At 40.8% G+C, this 20,913-nt stretch overlaps 1 protein-coding gene across 13 annotated transcripts in view; it reads left to right on the forward strand.

Moving 5' to 3' along the window:
• Window positions 1-20,913, forward strand: part of DENND1A (DENN domain containing 1A) — a 472,628-nt gene that overhangs the window by 20,890 nt on the left and 430,825 nt on the right. For 10 of the 13 annotated variants that reach the window (XM_088793184.1, XM_088793181.1, XM_088793185.1 and 7 more), the window contains exon 2: window positions 14,561-14,631. The exons of 2 other annotated variants lie outside the window; for them this stretch is intronic. In XM_088793184.1, coding sequence (XP_088649310.1) covers window positions 14,561-14,631 — 71 coding nt within the window. Of the gene's footprint in view, window positions 1-14,540; window positions 14,632-20,913 lie in introns of those variants that run through there. One more of the 13 variants, XM_088793188.1, reaches the window with a different exon arrangement.

Raw genomic sequence — 20,913 nt, forward strand, 5'->3', positions numbered from 1 at the left:
TTCACCTGGGAAATATCTAAGTGCCTACTACTTGCCAAGCACTATTCTAGATGCATCTTGAACATGACGCTGTTTGGACATAGAGCACATTTTAGGCAGGGAAATTGTGATTAAGAACATATCCTTTGAAGTAACAACAGATCTGGGTTTCAGTTCAGTGTCACTTGCCAGATATTTGTCATTGGGCAAGCTATTTAATTTTTACACAACTGTTTTGTAAAATCCGGAAATACTCCCTACCGTACAGCATTGTCATATGGATAAAATGAGGTATGGTGTATAAAGTGCTTAGTGCCGTGCCCAGCCCTTCTGAAATAGCTCAATAAATGGTCAATATATACAGAAGGCATGGGCGGGGTGACTGGAACGGAGGGTGTGTATGGGGTGATGGCAGGAAAGGCTAACGGCACGAGCTGTGGTTGAATGTGAACAACCTTGCATGTTGTGCTCATGAGTATCTCTTAATTCCTGAATGCTTTTGGGAGCCTTGGAGGAGATATACATTAGATTTTCTAAGCAGTGTGGCGGTGTGCTGAGCTGTAAGGCAGGAGTTAGGGAGCGTGAATTCCAGAGCTAAACTGCCTGGGCTCTGGTCCCAGCTTCCTCCTTTCGTAAGTGCCTGACCTCAGGCAAGTACTTTATCTGTACCTTGTTTCTTCTTTGGTAAACTGGATAATAAACATACCTATCATTCATGTTTGCTTTTATGCTCTTTGGGCCACTTTGTTTTTAAAGCCCTGGAACCATTTGTTAGAGGAAATCTTATTGAAATTTAGACATGAAACAGTAAGAGGACGGTCCTGTGTGGTGGGTCCCTTTCATTCCTCTTGCCGCTTGTCTCAGGCCTGTGAGACAGTCTGCCCCTCACTGAACACCGGTGTGCTAGAGCAAGTCATGTCTGAATGCCCTTCACTTCCGTATGTGGTGGATGTTCAGGACAAAGAACTTCTACAAATTGGGAACTTGGGAAATTAGCATTTGTATTAATCTAAGTCAATATTTTGATACAGAAATATTAACTTTCTATTAACTAGAATGACTTCGTAATTTGCAAAAAAAGATTTTGCAAAAGAGCTACAAGGCATCAGAACTGGAAGGGATCTTTCTTGGTGATCTGTTTACACTGGAGGAAATTGGATTTTAGAGAGGGAAGTTTTTAAAGCTGTGCTGCAGCCAGTCCCCTTGCGCTCCTGTTTCAGCCCTGCTAGCCCACTGTTGTCTCTCATTTCTTAGCCGGCTCATTGTCAGGACCAGGGCTAGCAGATCATTTGCACTTTTCTAGGACTCATGTTTCTTACGTCTCTCGCTGATTTCCAGTATGTTTTCTTGGCTTTAATGTTGACTTTGCTCAGAAATATAACTGGGTGAGTCTGTGGATTGTTTTTTTGTTTTTCCACTTGGTCTTGAATCCCCGAGAGCACTTGAGGGCCTGAACTGATTTGGTTCTGAAATGGTTTTCCTCGTAGTGATACGTTTTAATAGCTGTGGGTAAGTACCACCTCAGTAAGTCTAGGGCACAGGGAAACTGTGTGAAAAAAGTAAAGACGCTCTAAATAAAAGTGGGCATTTTATTATTTACCTCAGTGAGTAAGCACACCCACTGTAGCGGAAAATCTTATGGAAATTAAAGTTGTTTTCCTGCCTGTCAATGATCTTTATATTCGGGCAATAGCAGACACTTGAGTGGGTGTCGTGGCAGGTCCCGTAGAGCATGGACCCCCACACTCTGGATCTAAAGGTCCCACAGTCATTCTCTCCAGCTCTCCCACAGCCTCCGGGCTCTTCCAGTCTCCCAAGGACCGCAGACCCCGTGTTGAATTTTCTCTGTCTCATCTCAATGGGCTCTTCCTACTTGTACATGGCCCAACACTGATCACCTTTCAGTTTTAAGCACTATTGTTTAACAAAGTGGGTCCCAAGCCTGGCTGGCTATGTACCGTGATCACCTGGAAACCTTAAACTTGTTTTCCTGGGACCCCACCCTAGACCCTCTGAATCAGAGTCCCTGGGACCTGGGGATCTTATTTTCAAAAGGTTCCTCCTGTGATTTTGATCAGAGTTCACAGACCTAACTAAGTTCTAGAACAAGTCATGTAACTTGACTCCAACACTGTGACTCAGTTCTGGATTCTTAGGGGAGAGGAGCTGATTGACTCAGCTTGTCAGAGATCAATCCTGGTCCCTTTTTTTTTTTAAAGAGAGATTCCTATATTTTGCTACTTAGTGATGGATGAAATTATAGCAACTTTCAAGCTGTGTTCCCACAGAACTTTGGTGTTTCATGAGTTGCTGTTAAAATGGAATGATGTTGGATATTTTCCTCCAAGTGATAGGAAAAATAAACAACTAAATGGACACAATATTTCCATTCTAAGTAAAAGTTTCCTTTGTTGAACAGAAATTCTTAACTGTGATGTAATCAGATTCATCAGTTTTTCACATTATGGTTTGTACTTTTGACGTCATGTCCTTAGCTATCCAAATCTATGTTTTTTTTTGGCTTTGGATACTATCAGGGAAGGAGCACACGGAGATTAGAGGGAAATGGAAGAATTGTAGATACAAGAGAGAGGATAAAATCATCTCAATTTCAATTCCAAATTCTTTTCTGCATAGATGGTCATGTTGTCTGCAAATAGGAAATAAATGATTTCTTCCCTTCTTGTCTGTATCCCTTTTGTTTCTTTTCCTTGCCTTATTGTCCTGGGTAGGCTCTCTAGTGTGATGGAGAGGTGGTGAGGGTGGAAAGCCTTGCCTTGTTCCCAGTCCTAGAGGGAGAGGATTCAGTCTTTCACACTTAAGCGTAATGTTAACTACAGGTTTTTCATAGAGGTCCTTTATTAAATTGAAGAAACTCCCCTCTACTCCTGAATTTTTAACATGAATGTGTTACATTTTATGAAATGTTTTTTTCTGCATAATTGATATAATTGTGACTTTTCTTCTTTAGCCTATAAATATGGTGTAGACTGTATTGACTGATTTTCAGTGTTGAGCCAGCGTTCCATCCCTGGAATAGATGCAACGTGGTCATGGTGTATATTGTTGAATTCTATTTGCTAATATTTTGTTAAGGATTTTTGTGTCTTTATTTGGGGAGGATATTGGGCGATAGTGTGAGTGTGTAGAATTTGTTTTATTTTTTTGGGACTGTCTTTGGTTTTAGTATCAGGGTAATTCTAGCCTTGTAAAATGAGTTGGGAAGTATTTGCTCCTCTTCTGCTTTATGGAAGATACTGTATAGAATTGTTTAGTAGAATTCTTCAGTGAAACTATCTGCACCTATCGAGGTGATCATTTGACTTTTCTTACTTAGTTTATGTAGTTACCATTTCTGATGCTCTTTATTTCTTGGTATAGATCCATATTTCTGTTTTGAGCAATTTGATTATGATGTGCCTTAGATTTCTTCCTGTTTCTTGTGTTTGGGGTTTGTTGAGCTTTTATGATCTGTGCATTTATAATTTTCATCAAATTTAGAAAGTTTTTGACAATTATTTCCTCCAAACATTCTTTCTGCCTGCTCCCCACTTTGGGGATTCCAGTTACTGGTACACTAGGCTGCTTGAAGTTGTCCAATAGGTCAATAGTTATGCTCTGTGTTTTTTGTGTTGAGTTCTTTTCCCTCTGTTTCATCTTGGATAATTTCTAAACAAATTCTTCAAGTTCACTAATCTTTTTTCTGCAATGTTTGCCCTACAGTTAATCCCATTTAGTGCATTTTCCATCCTTACACATTGTAGTTTTAATCTCAGAAAATTCAATTGGATCACTTTTGAATCGCCCATGTCTCTAACTTTTTGAATACATGGAATGCAGTTATAATCACTGTTTGAATAGTCTGTCTGCTCATTCTAACATCTATGTCAGTTCTACGTTGGCTTCAATTGATTGATTTTTCTCCTCATTATGGGTTGTATTTTCCTGATTCTTCGCATGCCTGGTAGTTTTTATTGACTGCCAGACATTGTGTATTTTACCTTGTTGGGTTTCAGGTATTTTTGTATTCTTATAAATATTCTGGGGATTACTCAAGGCAGTAATCTGAGGCAATGGTAGGCTTACGTCATTTATTTTCCGTCTCTTAAGAGATTTCTTTGCTTTGTTTCCTGATGTCTTATAAACCATTATTTAATATATTTTGTCAGTTAAGTTACTTTGAAAGAGTTTGATTCCTCTGGGTCTCGCTTTTAAGATTTGTTGGGTGGGACTGTGGCAGTGCTCAGTCCAGGGCTAGTTGTTCCCCATCCTAAGGGGATGCACTCACTGTGTGCCCTGTCCAGGGCAATTGCAATACAAATACCAGCAAGTTATTTTATGGATATTGATAAACTGATTCTAAAGTTTACATGGAGAGGCCAAAGACCCAGAATAGCCAACACACTATAGAAGGAAAAGAAAGTCAGAGAACTGACACTAACTGACTGTAAGACTTACTATAAAGCTACAGGAACCAACACAGGACAGTGTTGGTGAAAGAACAGACAAATAGATCAGTGGAACAGAACAGAGAGCCCAGAAATAGACCCACATAAATATAGTCAACTGATCTTTAGCAGGGAGCAAAGATAGTCTTTTCAACAAATGGTGCTGGAACAACTGGACACCCACATGCAGAAGACACAGACCTTCCTTACACCCTTCACAAAAAATTAACTCAAAATGGATCATGACCTACATGTAAAACACAAAACGATAAAACTCTCAGAAGGTAACACAGGAGAAAACCTAGATGACCTGGGGTATGGCAGTGACTTTTTGGATACAGCACCACAGGGACAGGCTATGAAAGAAATAACTGGTAAGCTGGACTTCATTACAGTTAAAAACTTCTGCTCTGCCAAAGACAATGTCAAGAGAATGAGAGCACAAGCCACAGACCGGGAGAAAATATGTGCAAAAGACACATTTGGTAAAGGAATGTCATCCAAAATATTATCCAAAATGTTACCCAAAAGAACTCTTAAGGCGCAACAATAAGTAAACAAACAACCTGACTAAAAAATGGGCCAAAGAGCTTAGCGACACCTCACCAAAGTGGATAGTTTCTTATTTTCTGAATTGCTTTTTAGTAACAGTATTTGAAATCTTAAGAGTTTTGAGTCTTTGAAATCAAAGCCTTTCATTGGTAAGGGGAAGCTATTTTACTTTTTATAATAAATAATAATATCCTTTATGTTGGTTTAGTATCATTTAGTTTACAAAGAAAGCACTCATTTTTCTGTCATTTGATCCCTGAAACATGATTTGAGATGAGCAAGGCAGGTGTTCTCTCTTGATGGAGGAGGAAGCTGATTGGTGCAAGTTTAAGTGGCTTGTTCTAATCATATAGTGAGTTAAGGGGATTTGAATCCAGGCCTTCGGGTGTTTAGCCTGGGGTTCCTTCCATAGAATCCCATGTGAGCCCTGTGAGAAAGTCTTGGTAAAAGACAGGTCAGGGCAATTAGTATTAATGGATGGGTTTTTTTATTTGATTTTAAACAAGCAGGATCTTACAGAAAAGTTGGCAGTACAATATAAAGAACTTCAAACAAACAAACAAAAAACCAAACATTTTTCAGTGAGGTGCTGACCTGATACCCCGTTACCCCTGAATACTTCAGTGGACTTTTCCTACAAACGAGGGCATTCTCCTATAAAACCACAATATAATCATCAAAATCAGGAAATTAACATTGAGTCCTTGCTATAATACGTCTAATTCTTTGACCCCATTCAAATTTCGTTAGTCCCTACATCATCTTTTATTACCACAAAGGATCCAGTTCAGACTCACCCATTACATTTAGTTGTCATATCTCTTTCCTTTAGAAGAGATCTTGAGTCTTTGTTTGATTTTCATCACCTTGACACTTGAAGATACAGGCCAGATATTTTTTAGAAGATCCCTCAATTTGAATTTGTCTGATGTTCCCTCAAGATGAGATTCAGGTTAAGCATCTTTGACAAGAACGTCATGGAAGTGGTGCTGTGCTTTTCTCATTGCGTTCTAGTAGTTTGTCCCTTTACTGATGACCATCACTTTGATGACTTGATTAAGGTAGTTTTTGCCAAACCGCTACACTGAAAAGTTACTTTCCCCGCGTGCAATTAATAAGTATTTTGTGGGAAGGTAATATACTCCATTTCTCATTAAATTTTCAATTTATTCACATATATGTCAATGTGGACTTGGTTTCCTGGTTTATTTGAAGGTTCATTATCTGTTTATATCATTATTGATTTTGATTCTCAAATTACCCCAGATTTGGCCAGTGAGGGAGCCTTTTCAAGCTGGTCTTTTTGACATATTTCCATCATTCTTTAAGCAAGTCTTTGCTTTATGGCACAGTAAGATGTTCCAAGCTAATCTTGCACTTTCTCTGCCCCAGCCCTGGGATCAGCTGTTTCTCCAAGAAGTCCTGGTTCCTTTCCCAGGAGAATTATATTTAGAAGCCAAGGTCTGCGTACTGGGTACACTCGTTGCTTTTGGGGTGTTGCTGCTGCTAGGCCCAGTCAGTAAACAGAGGTAAGAAATATGGGTGTGTTAAAGTCAGGTGACATTTACATTCTATTTCTCCATATATTTATTAAAAACCTTGAGTTCATACGAATGTCTCCAGTTTAAATCCAGTTCCAGAGCATTCATGCTAGTTTTCTGCTAACTTCACCTGTGAGAAAGCAGGCAGTCCTCACTGGTCTTGGGCTCTGATTAGGCATACTGCCCCTTCCTCCCCCACCCCATTTCCATTCTCACCTTGTTTTCCTAGGATTACACTGCCTACTGTGGTGGTTTGACATGCCCTGCCCTCCCCACTGCCCAGTGGGTGCCCTCCTTGCCCAGCTTGGACTCTGACTTCCGTCATGCTGGACAAGCCTTCCCCCACCCCACACAGTCAACCGACTCACCCCTGCCTGGGCTTCCACACCCTGCTCTAGGGTCCTTGTGCTTGGACATGCCCTTCACCCTCTTAGGCTCGGACACCCATGCCCTCTGTGGGGCACCCTTCTCACCCCACTCGTGTTTCACCATCCCAGGCCTGGCCGCCATGTGCATGAATGCCCTTCTCACCCCGCTCTCGTTCTGGTTCCCTCTGCCAGGCTGCTTCCCCCAGGGGATGCCTTCCTCCGCCACTTGGATTTGACCTCGGAGTGCCAGGCTGCTCCTCAGCATGGGTGTTCTCCTGCCCTGCTCATGTTCCGACATCGCTTGTCAGGTCACCTCTTTGTAGGGACATTTCCTCACCCTGCTGAGGCTCCGACACCCCACACCGGCCCTTTGCCAACACGGACACCTACCTCGCTCTGCCCATGTAACAGCTTTAGGACTAAATTGTTCAGAAGGAGCAGAGGAGAAGTTAGGGAAGGGGAGGCCTTAAAATTCTCTTCAAGGACAAAATGTTTATCAATAATGACATAGATCTGATCTTTGCAAATGCTGTTAATATGGTTGAAGGGTCTAGATTTTACACTGTAGCTCAGCACAGGAAAGAATTGCTTAAAACCGATGGGGGGTTCGGCCTGGTGGCTCAGGTGGTTGGAGCTCCATGCTCCTAACGCCAAAGGCTGCCGGTTCAATTCCGTCATGGGCCAGTGGGCTCTCAACCACAAGTTTGCCGGTTCGACTCCTGCAAAGGATGGTGGGCTGCGCCCCTGCAACAGACAACGGCAACTGGACCTGGAGTTGAGCTGCGCCCTCCACAACTAAGATTGAAAGGACAACAACTTGACTTGGAAAAAGTCCTGGAAGTACACACTGTTCGCCAATAAAGTCCTGTTCCCCTTCTCCAATAAAATCTTTTAAAAAACCCAACAAAATAACTGATGGGGTACTTACTTCACATTGCCAAAGAGTGTGCAGGCTCTGTTTTTCTGCTCTGAATGCCTCTAAGCTTTTTCCAGTTAACTTTTGTGCATTGTGGCATCAGGATCTTTCCATAGGGAGATATGGAAAGGTAAAGCTTTGTAACTCCTCTCACAGCAGTATCTGTGCATCTTTATTAATCTGATCCTGAGAGCTTTATTAGAAATGAAAAGCAAAGTGTAAAATCTTGAAACGACTTGTTTGTGTAATTACACAACTAAGTTAATCATTTTCTAACAAGTCTCAACAATGACTGCATTCTTCTATGGAGGTGTTAACTTGTTGTGGGTTAGAAAGCACCCTTTGATACAGCATTTTCAGCCTGGAAAAATGGCTTTAATTTCAGAGTCCACTGAAACAAATGGAGACTTGTTGGAAATATTAACACTACCTTTTTGCTTGTTTGTCTAGCTTAAAGGAATCAATGTTTATTAGGTGATGTTTGCTAGCATGTTCTGAAGTACATACAGTTTCTTTTGGCTGTGTTGTCAACTTTAAGACAGTTCAATTGGTGTGGTATTTGAAATATTATACCTTAAGCCCCTTCAGCATATAGGTTTGTAATTAAAGAAACAGTGTGCTGAAGTCAAATCATTAACTCTAGTCTATAGAGAATAGGTTGCTGTTTTGCTTGGTGAATACTAGCTGGGTTGAAGATCTGACTGCTGTGAAATGAGTAACATTGTGTGTGCTTCAGTTCCTAGCTTTAAATAACACTTAGAGGGGAGGAGGACCTAGCATTATGGGATGGTTACCATAGGCAGCAAGAATTCATTTTGTGAAGAGTGTGCGTTACATCTTTCTCCTAATCTCATAACATGTTGTAATTGAGGAAACATAGACCCTAATTGAAGGCTGATGATCCAGCAGCGTGATCAATAGCATGATGCTCTAAAAACAAAACAGAACAAAACACACAACAGCAACAACCCAGAAAACCATTAAGCTTTCCTGCTGCCTGAAGATTGTCCAAGCCTTTGTCTGTTTCCTGACTTCAAGCTGAGTGTACTTAATCATTTTGAGAACATGGCCCTGAGCACTGAGCGTGGCCCTTCCAGTGAGTCACTGAGAATTGTGTTCAGAAGAGTGGTATTGAATAGAAATGCTCTCTTGGCTCACTTTCAGGCTTCATTCTCCCAGAAGTTAAGAACTGAGCAGGCCTCCCTTCTTTCAAACACGTTTTAGTTGTTTGTGCATCACTTTTGCGTATTTAAGAGCTGAGGCTGTTGTCAGCAGGTGTGATTTATTGATACCTTTGACTCCGAAGGAAAACATCTTTAAAGATTAATGGTCGCGTGTCTTCAGCAGGTTACGTCTTGTCAGGGAGAGAGAGAAGGGGAGCTGGAAACTACATGTCAGATGTTGGAGGAACCTTGTTCCTCAAACATTTATTGTGTGAAGAGTGGGACTAAGGTTATAAGACAGTGGGTGCCCTCAAGGAGCTGCCAATCTGCTGGGAGGACAGATATTTAATCAGGTACGCTGGTGGTTCTCCACCTTGCCTGCACAGTGGAATAAGTTGAGCTTAAAAAAGTACCGATACCTGGAGATTCTGATTTAATTGTCTTGGGTGTGGCCCAGGCATCAGGACTTGCAGAAGCTCCCCAGGGAATTGTAATTGCATCAGGGTTGACTGGTATGAGCGACAGGAGTGGGGAAGCACAGGGTGCCCTCTGCACAGAGGAAGGGAACAACCCAGTCGGGGCCATGAGTGCAGGGGATGGAGAAGGCTTCCCCGAGAGGAGGAAGTGCCTGAGCTGAGGCCTGATGGATGAACTCGTCCAGTGCAGAAGACTAGACTGTTCCTTGCTGAAGAGCAGCTGAATATTGTAGAACAGGAGAGTGGTTAGTGCTTTGGGACGATCCTTGCTCATTCTGCTACTTCCTTGCTTTGGCTTTGACCAGTTTGTCCCCTGAGTTTCAGTGTCCTCATCTCTACGCTGGGAGTAATACCTACAGGGTTGTTGACGATTAACTGCAGTAATGCATGTAAAGTGCTTTGCCTGGCACATAGGAGAAACAGTAAATTGTGGTAGCTTGGTAATGTTAGTAGAGAATCAGAGCATTGTTTGTTCAGAGGGCTACAAGTATAACAGTTCTGTACGGCTGGATCTTAGGGCGCAAGACTGCAGGAGTTGCGTGTGGGCGGCAAAAAAAGATACTTGGCAGGCAGGCAGGGTTTCAGATCATGGAGGTACAGGAGTGCAAGTCAATTAATAATGAGATATGGCAGGACGAGGACATTTCTGTGGTAATATGTTAAGCTATATCATTAAGTGTTCTGGGGAAACCTGGGTCCGTACTGGAAAATTGGCTCCGAATATGGCATTCTCAGCATCATTACATGTACTGAATTAGCAGTGAGTGTTAATAGGACAGAAATAGTATTTTCAGTTCCTTAAGCCAACTAGTTAAAAATATTGAGCATCTTGAAGAGTAATGGAACAAACAAGCAGTCTCAAGGAAGTCCCAGAGATTCTCTGGAAATGGTTAGGGTCTCCGTTGTTTACAGGCTAAATGAAAATATTAAGTAAGAGTCGCTTGGCCGTTTGAATTTAGAGGACACACTTTTGAATTTATTTTTTGATCTGCAGAGAAATAGAAAATGCTTCCATCTGCACTGGCTTCACTGGCCCTTAAAATAACTTATGTATATTTGTTGGTATGTTACATAACTTGTCACAACATTCGTCACCACTTCTTTCATAAGGCAACATGTAAACGACCGTGGATGAACATGACTATAACTTATAATTATAGTCCAGTTTGTTCTTCGTGTTTTTGTAGGCTTTTTGCTTTTCATTTTCTCTTTTAAAAGAGATTTTCATAATCTTTGGCTCCATGTACTAGAACTCCGGCAGCTATTTGAACTGAGTAAGAAGCTTATGTAGTTTTGCCATTATTACTCTTTAGAGTGAGGCAGTAACTGTGGATAGCAATGGAGGGAAAGTAGTAAGCGTCATTGCTTCTACAGTGCCTCTTTCTTTGAAATCTATCTTGTATTGTAAAGGCACTGTTGAAATGATCGATTATTGAGGCATGCCCTACGTGTATTTTATGTTGTATGTGCTGTTACTTGGAAGAAAAATTCCACTTAACTAGATCTTTGGTTCTTAGTGTGATCACTAGTCCAGCAGCTCGGTATGACCTGGGTACTTGTTAGAAATGCTCGTTCTGGGGCCCCACCCCAGGAACTCTGGAGCTGGGGCTGGAAGTCTGCCTTTTAACCTGTTGTAACTTGAGACTCATGGGAGTGTATAACACTCCTATCATTTATTGAAATCGTTTTGGCCCCAGGAAGGCTAATCAGTACTGTCTTTATTCCTTCTCCTCAATATTTGTGCCAGGCACTGGTCCGATACCTGGAAGACACTAGCGCCTGTGATAACAGTCCCGGCTCTTCTGCAGTCTCCATTTAGAGTAGGGAGATGGACAGTTAACGAGACTGTGGTAGGGACGATACAGAAAGTGAAGACTAGATGGACTTTCTGAGGAAGTCAAGTGTAAGCTGAGTTTGGAACGACAGGAAGGGGGCCACCTCCATGAAGATCAGTATAAGGGGCAGTAAGATAGGAATGCGTTTGGGGTGCTGGACGAGCAGAAAAAGGCCAGTGGGGCTGGAATGCAGTGGGCAAGGGCGAGAGGCCTCTGCCAGATCACGTAGGGCCTTATAAGGACTTTAAAAAAATTTTTTTTAGCTCCTCTGTTTTTTTGTTGTTGTTTGTTTTAAATTGTGGTAAAATACACATAATGTAAAACTTACCATCTTTACCATTTTAAGTGTACAGTTCAGTGGTAGCAAATTCATTCATATTGTCGTGCAACTATCACCACCATCCATTTCCAGAACTAAGACTTTGAATGCTATGGGAAGCTTTTGGGAGGCTTTGAGTAGAGGGCTGATAGAACCTGACCTTTAGAATAACAGGATTACTGGCCACTAAATTGAAATCTGATTATAGGAGGGCAAGGCAGGAAGCAGGGAGAGCAGTCAGGACAGTACTGCAGTAACCTCAGTGAGGTGAGGTGAGGTGAGGTGTGGTGTGGTGATGTGTCACGATGGTCGGGTTGGGGAGGCTGAGAGACAGGGAAGTGCTGAGGTATTTTGATGATCAAGTACACAGAATTTGCTGATTGGTTGACTGTGGCACCTAAACGATTGTGGCATATAAAATAGAGGGGTCAAGGATGACACCAAGCTGGTCGGTCTCAAAACTGGTGGATTTCAGGAGATGCAGGTTTGAGGAAGAAAAGCACCATTTGTTAAATGAGAAATGCTTTCTAGATGTCCAAGCGGAGATGTTGAGTAGGCAATTGGATAAGGGAACCTGGAGGCAGGGAAGACGTCTGGTTTGCGACGGGACTTTGAGGCTTGCCAGCATTAAAGCCATGAGACTGCATGAGATCATCTAAGTAATGTGTAGACAGGAGAGGTCCAGGACTAAGTGTGAGGGTAGGAATGCTTACCTGAGAAGAAATTAGCGAAGGAGCAGCCAGTGAGGTCGGAAGAGTACTAATGGCGAGTGATGTCCTGGAATCCCAATGAAGAAAGTGTTTCAGGAAGGGGGGCAAATTGATCACCTGTGTCAAATGCTGTTGAGAGGTTGAGTGAGAGAAGCACTGAGGATTGACCATTTTAGCAAGTCGTTGCAGTGGTGTGGTGGGCTCAGAAGCCTGGTTGACGAATATTAATGAGAGAAAGGAGAAGAAGCCGAGAGAATGAGTATAGCCAATGCTAGGACATTCTTCACGTGGAGGGATGACAAGTCTGTACACGTCACCCTAACTTAGTGGCCCTGGTTAATGCGTTGGAGCTCCCGGCTTTAGACATTTGGAATGGAACACCTTTGCATGCTCATGTTTGTTATTTCAGTTTTTTAAATGGGGAAAAATAAACTTAAGAATGGAAATTTGGGTAAAAAAAAAAAGTGTGGAAGCTCTGAAGAACCTTGATGGAGTCCGAGAGTCCTGTAAACACGTTTTGAAAGCCAGTATCTTAATCCAGAGGAATAAAATTCTGAGATGAAATTCAGCCAGTTGCAAAATAGACTTGAGAAAGATTTATTTAGGTTTTAAAGGGAATCTTCCTGGAATGTGTGGTGGCCAAAGGATGCTGACTTTCTAGGTCTTTTTGTACCTTCTTGCAGGGAAAGAACACAGATTTTTTTTTTTAAGGCTCTTAAAACTTCAGTTTACCTTGTTTTATTTAGGTTTTTTTTCTTTTTTTTTTTTTGAGTGAGGTGCTCTGATTTAGAGTCTAATTTTAAAATTCTGTTTGACAAGGTATATTTAAATACCTGGAGTTTTAGAGCAGCCAGCTCTTTTCAGCTGTAGGTACTTATTTAAAGCAAAAGCCTAAGTTTCTCTTTAGTGAAGAAATGAGGATCCTTCCTAAGAGAAATAAGTAGCTTCCTGATTGACAAAACACACGTTTTTCTTTTACTCCAAAAGAAGTAGAGGGAGTATTACTACCATATTTTATTGACTCTAAGATACCATTATTTATAAGATGCACTATTATATGTATTATCAAGAAAGAAAAAAACATGCTGCCATTTAGAATTATAAGATGCAACAGATTGTAAGACGTGAAAATGTGGGGAAAGAAGTCCATCTTAGAATTAATGAAACACAGAATTTGAGTGCCAGGAGGTGTGAATTCTGGTTCTGGCTGTTTCTAAGGGACTGACAAGTCCCTTAGAAACTCTGCTTCAGGTTCCTCATCTGTATGGGGGTGTAATGCCTGATGCACCAACCTCATGGAATTATAATGAGGATGAAATGAGATAAATGAGGTGATTATTTTGAAAAATGGAATCTACTAGGTAAATTCAAGGTATTAACTTCATTAAAATGAAACCTTGAATCTGATTAGGCAACTCAGAACGTTTCCTCTCTGAGCTTTGTTGTCAGGTTTAAAATGGAATTCATTTATAGACATTTGAAAGCACAACATTTTCTTCTGCTGAATGATTTTCATTCAATCTGGAAATAATATCTCTTTATTGTCCTTTCAGAATTAAAGAGAAAAGAGAAAATACAAAGATAATACAACCCCGATGTTCTCATCACTCAGAATTAACTGTTCACATTCTGTTAGTGCTGTGATCTTTTCAAAACTTACCATGAGATATTTATGACATAGACAGGTAAACAGATGTAACAGTGCACATTTGTGCGCTTGCTCTGCCAGTGCAGGTGAAGGCCCCTGTGTGGGAAAGTGTCTCACGTTTGGATCAGGGTCCTCTTTCACAATAGCCTGGAGAGACAGGCTGCTGCTTCTCTTGTTTCAGTCTTTAAAGCCTCTCAATAAGCAAGTTCACTTCATCATATGAGTGTCTTATCCTGGAAACTGAGGGAGAAGGTCACTTTGTGCCAATGTTGCCTTGCTTTGAGCTTCCTCAGGATTCTACCTGTGGTTTTAGAGAGCCAGCTGCGTAAAGGAGAAATGTGACGTCCATAAAAGCGTAATAATGACTTGCCACTTGTGTCCCAGACATTGTACCTAGACAATTTTTGTGTGTTCTTTTTAAGTGTCACCATCATTTTTCTGGTTAGGTGTGGCTCAGAGAAGTTGAGTAACCTGCCCAAGGTTGCACAGCCACGAAGCTGTGGAGCTCATGAGGTTAATCAGGGTCTGCTTTATACCACAGCCTGCATGTTCTGGAACCATGCTGCTCTGTCCTTGTCAGTAATCATGATCTGTTTCCTTTGTAGGCAAAACCCAGAGACCACGTTTGAAGTATATGTCGAAGTGGCCTATCCTAGGACAGGGGGCACTCTTTCAGGTATTTGCATCTTTGATTATGATATGGTGTGTTTGTTTATTATATGAGATAGCCATGCACATGGGAATATTCTAAACTGTTATTTATCTGTAAGTATGTTTTAGTGTTTTTCCCTTTTATTTGTGCCCACATCATCGTCGGGAATGGAGAACAAGCACAGTGAACAATTTAAATTAGAGTCATTGCCATAACAGGCTAGAAGTGTGGCTTTAGTCATTGTAATAATTAGGTTTTGGTTGGTATCTTTCACGGATGCCCAGAAGTCACCTATTTAGGAGGAAATACTGTCATCTTGCTAATGAGGAAGGCTTAGAATTAGGTTTCAAAATATTATAAGGGATATGTGTATTTTATTATATAATACAACATATTAAGGGATATAATAATAAGGGAAATCTCTGTTACTAAATGGGTTTAATTTAGTACATTTTTTGTCTGCTGGTAAAAGAAGGTTGGAAATTAGTTGAAGGAAACACCTCCTTTGGCTTTAGCTTTTGGACTGATTTGGGCGTGTATTCCTGGACGATGAGGTCTTAGACGAGGTTAGAGTATGTTGCGCAGGCTGAATATGTCACTTCTTGACCTAAGATCCTTTTTGGTTAATGAGAAAAAATAACCTTATGACCCAGTGTTCTTTTTCTTGATGTCTAAGAGAGGGATGCATTTGCCAAAGACATGATAGGGAGCAACTCTTGTTCCGCACACACACATACACGCACGCACGCACGCGCATATTTTATTTGGTGTTTAGGGAGAGTGATTGACTTGGATTACAAACTTGGAGTAATCAGGATTTCAATGGTAGTTGCACCCCTAATTGGCTCTACAACCTTGGGCATATTTTCTCTTTCATTATTTAATTAGATTGCGGTACTCATAAAAATAGCTGCCTTTCAGTGAGTTTGTGTTCTCCTACATGCTCGATATTTATAGTCCTTACAATAAACCCTTAAAAGTAGTCGGTGGCATCTCCATTACACCTGTGAGAACGTAAAATATCAGAGAGGTCAAATGACTCCTTACCAAATCACATCGCTGCTATGTGGAGTAGCCAGGAGTTTTGGTCCAAGAACTCTTCCCTCTGCTATGTTACCGTCTTGAGGACCTTGGCCACGTTGTACGCGTCTCTCTCTGTCATTTTCAGGGCTTTCTACAACGTCACCAGTGTTTGTTAAAATGAATGAATTTCTTATAAAAGCAAAAGTGAGATAACTGTGTGCGCTCCACTTTCTGGATTGTCTAAAGAAGGCGCGAAGCGTGTTACAACTGAGTGGGTGTCCTAGAGGTGGGAAGTTAACATCCATGTTAAGATATGCCTTAGTGTGCAAACCCTCGGATTGGAAGGGTTGCATGGTGCGTCTGTGCAGCAGCACCTACGTGGGCTGACCACAGAGTGGCCGTTTGATGATGGTTGTGATGTGACAGACATACTTAAGGACGACATCTTCTATTTCTACAGTTGCTAACGTTTCCCGTTTTAATGTTCTAGGGCTTTTTTTCCCCCAAAGTTAAAAATGAATTTTTTTTTTTGGGGGGGAATATGAACAAAATTTGAAAGTACAAATAAGATGGAAGAGTGGACAAAATGAAACATCTTTGTCTTATTCTCTGATCCCAGTCATCTGATTCCTCTTTCCTTCCTGCAGACAACTCCTTTCTTGTTGAATCCTTTAGTATACTATAAAAAACTTTTCATTTGGAGAATATTTTAAAAGATAAAAGTTGCAAAAATAGTCAAGTGCATATACCTTTTCCTTAGACTCATCAACTGTTACTTTGTGGCCATATTTGCCTCACTCTATACGTATATACAGATTATTCTTGCTGAACCACTTGAGAATAAGTTGCATTGTGACCCTTCTCCCCTAAAGTCTTCAGAATATATTTCCTAACATCAAGGACATTTTCTTGCATAACTCTAGTACAGTTATTGAGATAAGAAAATTTAACATTGATATAATGTCAGTTGTCCATATTTAAATTTAATTAGTTATCCCAATAGTGAGTGTCCTTTAGGGCATTTTCCCCTCTGATCCCGATCATACAGTCCATTTCGTTTCCCATCTATTTAGTTTCTGTATGGAATAGTTCTGTAGTTTTTCTTTACCTTTTACGACATATTCCTGAAGAATTTAGCTTTATTGTTTTGTAGAGAGCCTGTGGATTTGGATCTAATTGTATCCTGACGATGATTCAGGGTGTGGATTGGTGGCAGGAGCGTCTAAAACATGCTACTGCGTGTCATCAGCAGACACATGATATCTGTACTATTATTTGTGGGAAAAGTACATACAACTTATAGGTACAGTTTAACAACAAATTATAAAGCGAGTACCCATGTTACTGCTGTGTAGGTTAAGAAATAGAGAGTGGCCTGGTTCTAAGGAAATACCGTTCCTGCCAGAGGGCTCCCTGCCCTGGCCCTGTGCTTTAGAGGGCCTTGCTTTGGCCTCTTCGTGGGGCAAGGAGTCTGGGTGGCCTATGGGACGTGCCCACTTGGAGCCTGAACCCTTCCATCCTAGACCATGCTTTGAGTACCTAGGATTTCAGAATTTCTTGCCCAGATGGCCCTGAGCTTATTTCCAGAGCCTGTGAGTCTCTTCCTGGGGGCCGTCTTTCTGAGGGTAGACGGGGTTGCTGGTGTGAAAACTCTTAGGCCCAAGGGATGGCCAAGGGGGGCTGTTTGTGGGGAGTAGGGTATGGGGTAGAGTTTGGAGGTGACCGCATGCTTATGTGCGAGGTCCTTGGCAGTATGGGCTAGAGAGGGGGGGCTCCGCGCAGGGGGCCCGTGGCCAGTTTTCCCTGCACCACCAGGTTTTCACATGGAACTCCAAGGAATCCAGACGTTCTCAGTATGAATTTGGTTTTCCAGGCAGTTATAAAGGCATAGTTGTCATGATAGGAGGATAGAATTGTATTTTATTTAATAGTTTGTAAGCTTGTTTCATATCTTTTAAATATTTAGACACACTGGTATGTGGGCCTCTATTCCTGCTCTTGTCCAGGCCCTCTAAATGGTAGAGGTAGGTTTGACCAGGACCCCAGAGACCCCTCTCTCCCTTCCTCCAGAGGTACCTACCATTCTGACTCTAAGGTCATCATTTCTTTGTTTTTCTTTATAGTTTTAACATTTAAGTATATACCTCCTTGAAAAATGAAATTTATTAGTGTCTGATTCTGAATTTTATAGAAATTGAATTATTCTGTGTGTAGTTTTGCTTCTTTTTTGCTCAAGATTATGTTTATAGGGGTCACCCATGCTGTGTGTGGATGTAGTCCTTCGTTTTCATGGCTGTGTAATACACTCTAGGATTATATCACAGCTTATCCATTCACTGTTGCAAACCCTTGAAATTGTTCAGTTTTTGACTATTACAAACAGCGCTGCTGTGATATTTCTTATATGCGAATCCTGGTGCATGTCAACAGATTTCCATAGGATAGATAACCATACTTGATAACTGGATCACGGCAAACTTTGTTCAGAATTGACTGCTTGTCGACACTCCCTCCAGCATCGTTTGGTAGTGCTTATTGCTCTGCTGCTTCATCAGTCCTCTGTACAACTAGGTTGTTTTTTTTCGTTTGTTTGTTTTTGTTTTGCCACCCTTTTGGTTGTGTAGTAATATCTTTGTTGTTTTTATTTGCACTTTCCTGTTGATTAGTAAAGATTGAGCACCTTTTCATATGCTTATTGGCCTCTTGAGCAGCTTCTTTTTGAAAGTGCCCGTTTAAGTCTCTTGCTGTCTTTTATTGAGTTTTCTACTGTTTCCTTCTTGATTTAGAAGAAATTATTTAGAGATTATGCATATTAATTATCTGCTTGTATGCATTACGAATGTCTTCTCCCACTCAATAGTTTGTCTTTTACTCTCTCTGTGGTACCTTTGGTCAAAACTTATTGATTTTAATATACAGTGGCAGTATTTTCCTACCTTACAGACAAGATATTTTCCTATAAGAAATGTATAGTTTTGCCTTTCACATTTAGGTCTTTAATCTACCAAGGACATTAGAGGATTCACACCTAGAAAAGTTAAACTTTAACTTTGACTCCTTACCCATGATTTTTAAAAATTGGGAAACTAAATAAAGCTGAATTGCTAAGATATGCTACTCCTCTACTTAAAACATTTTTATAAAATGATCACATATGTCTAAAACATGCCTAACAAGTTACTTCCCAATAAAAAGATGACACGTGTGAGAAAGGCCAGTGAGAAATATTACTAGACTTTAAAGACAGTTCTTTTTCCCATCAACAACTTTTAACGTCTGTACTACTCAGGTGTGTATTGTAGACTCTCATGTGTTCTGTGCTCTGAAGAGCATTCCATGACACTCATGGAAGGGACATGTGATCTGTCAGTTCTACGGAGACATTGCATCAAGACCTATGACACTGAATGGGATACCTTCCCAACATTGTACAAATAAAATTGGGTAACCCAAACTGAACTCATGGTGCTAGCTACTTTCTCTGGAAATTTGTAAGATTTCCTAGTTGCTATTACCAGTGAATATGCTGCCACTTACTGTTTGATTTTAAGTACCTTTTGTCTACTTCTACAACCTTCTTGTTTGTTTTTAGTAAAACTTGTCATATTTGCCTTTTTCTGCTATTATTTAGTGCATTATTTTTGCCATTTTAAATGATTGCAAAGAATCTGCCTTAAAATTACTCTTTGTTCCTGGGATCTGCATCTCTGATCTCTGCTAAAGTACCTGAGTGAATTTAGGTATAAACCTTAGCTCTGCAGTACTAGTGTCTGGGCATAATCTTCTCTTTGAAGTTTGTTTGCATCCCCCTGAGGGATTAATTCCCTGCTGTGAGAAGGTGGGTTAGAAAGCACTGAAACTACTTTACGGGTCTTTAATTGGGGGATTTAGTATACATTTTGTTCTATAAACTTCTGTGGGAGTTTCATTCTTACAATTTTTCTTATACTTGTGGTATGTTATGTTCTCACTGTAAGTAAAAAAAAATACCAAAACTATTCTCAACTTATTTGAGTACATATTGGCAGATTATCCTGGTGGTTTCTTTCTATTATCTATAAATTTTCAGTAACTTGTTTTGATTAGTTTTTGAGTATATATAAAATTTAAAAAATTTTGATAAATTTAAGAGAAAATCATCACTCAGTAATAACTACTCTTAATGTTTTGGTCTATTTATTTCCTTGTAGTCTTTTGTGTGTACATGCGTGTAAATCAAATATGTAAACTCCCCCTCAACTCTTGCTATACGTGTATGTTTTTTTTGCTCCCCAAATCAATCATTGTTTTTCCTAAAATTATTAATATAGCTTTGTAAAAATCATTGCAGTTGCTGTGAATTTTCCATCATGTTTATGAGCTATATTTACTTATAATTGGATCTTTAGATCGTTCCCACAGTTCTCCTGTTGTAAATAATGCCAGCGAGCATCCTTGGGGATAATGCTTGCTATTTGGGCATGTGACTTTAGTGCTTGGGTCAAGCACTAAAGAAGTTGGGTCACTTGGAATAGATCTTTCATCTACTTCGTTCTTAATTTTTTTATGCTTTCTTTCTTTTTTTTATTTTTGCTACATCCCAATTTTGTGAACTCTAATTTGTGTATTTGTTCAAGAACCCCACCTTTACATAGGGGTCCCAGAAAACCTCAAGTTGTGGAAGCTCCTAAAGCTAAGTTTAGTCTGTCCGACTGAAGGTCTCGGAAGAGGGTGCTCTTGCAAGAGGGATGAGCCCGCCCAGCCCCGGGCTCAGATGGTACAGCCATGCTGAAGCTCTGGAATGCATTTCAAACACAAGTGCCTCATTGCAGCTGGCATCTCTGAGCTGCTGCGGGCACTGTTCTTGGCCAGCTGCTTCACACTGGGAGAGTGGCAGCATCAACTTCTCAAGGCTGTTGGGCAGACCAACTTCCTCCTGTGTCAGCTCCCCTCCCAGTGTTTTTCATGCATGAGTCCAAGGGCCACTTTCTAAACAGAAGTGGCTAATCAAGTTGAGAAACTGTTGTGAGAACTCTGTGAAAGGAATGTTCTAGACAGGGTGCTTTGGTTAGCTGAGATTATCAGCTCCTGTAGTTTTAAGCAGTGACCTTAAATACACACACACACACACACACACACACACACACACTAGCATGCAAGCGCTTTAAAATCTCTCTTCAGTATCTGTTCACATTTCTGTTATTAGCGGGATCATGAAGAAAACGGAGCCTTGGCCAACTTAAGATATTGAGAGCCAGATTTGTTATTCGGAAGTTTAGCATTCGCTTCACAGGGCTCCAATTC

This window comes from Rhinolophus sinicus, chromosome 16 (assembly GCF_057876585.1).
Source record: "Rhinolophus sinicus isolate RSI-liver-muscle chromosome 16, RSI-T2T, whole genome shotgun sequence".
In the NCBI taxonomy this organism is placed as follows: Eukaryota; Metazoa; Chordata; class Mammalia; order Chiroptera; family Rhinolophidae; genus Rhinolophus; species Rhinolophus sinicus.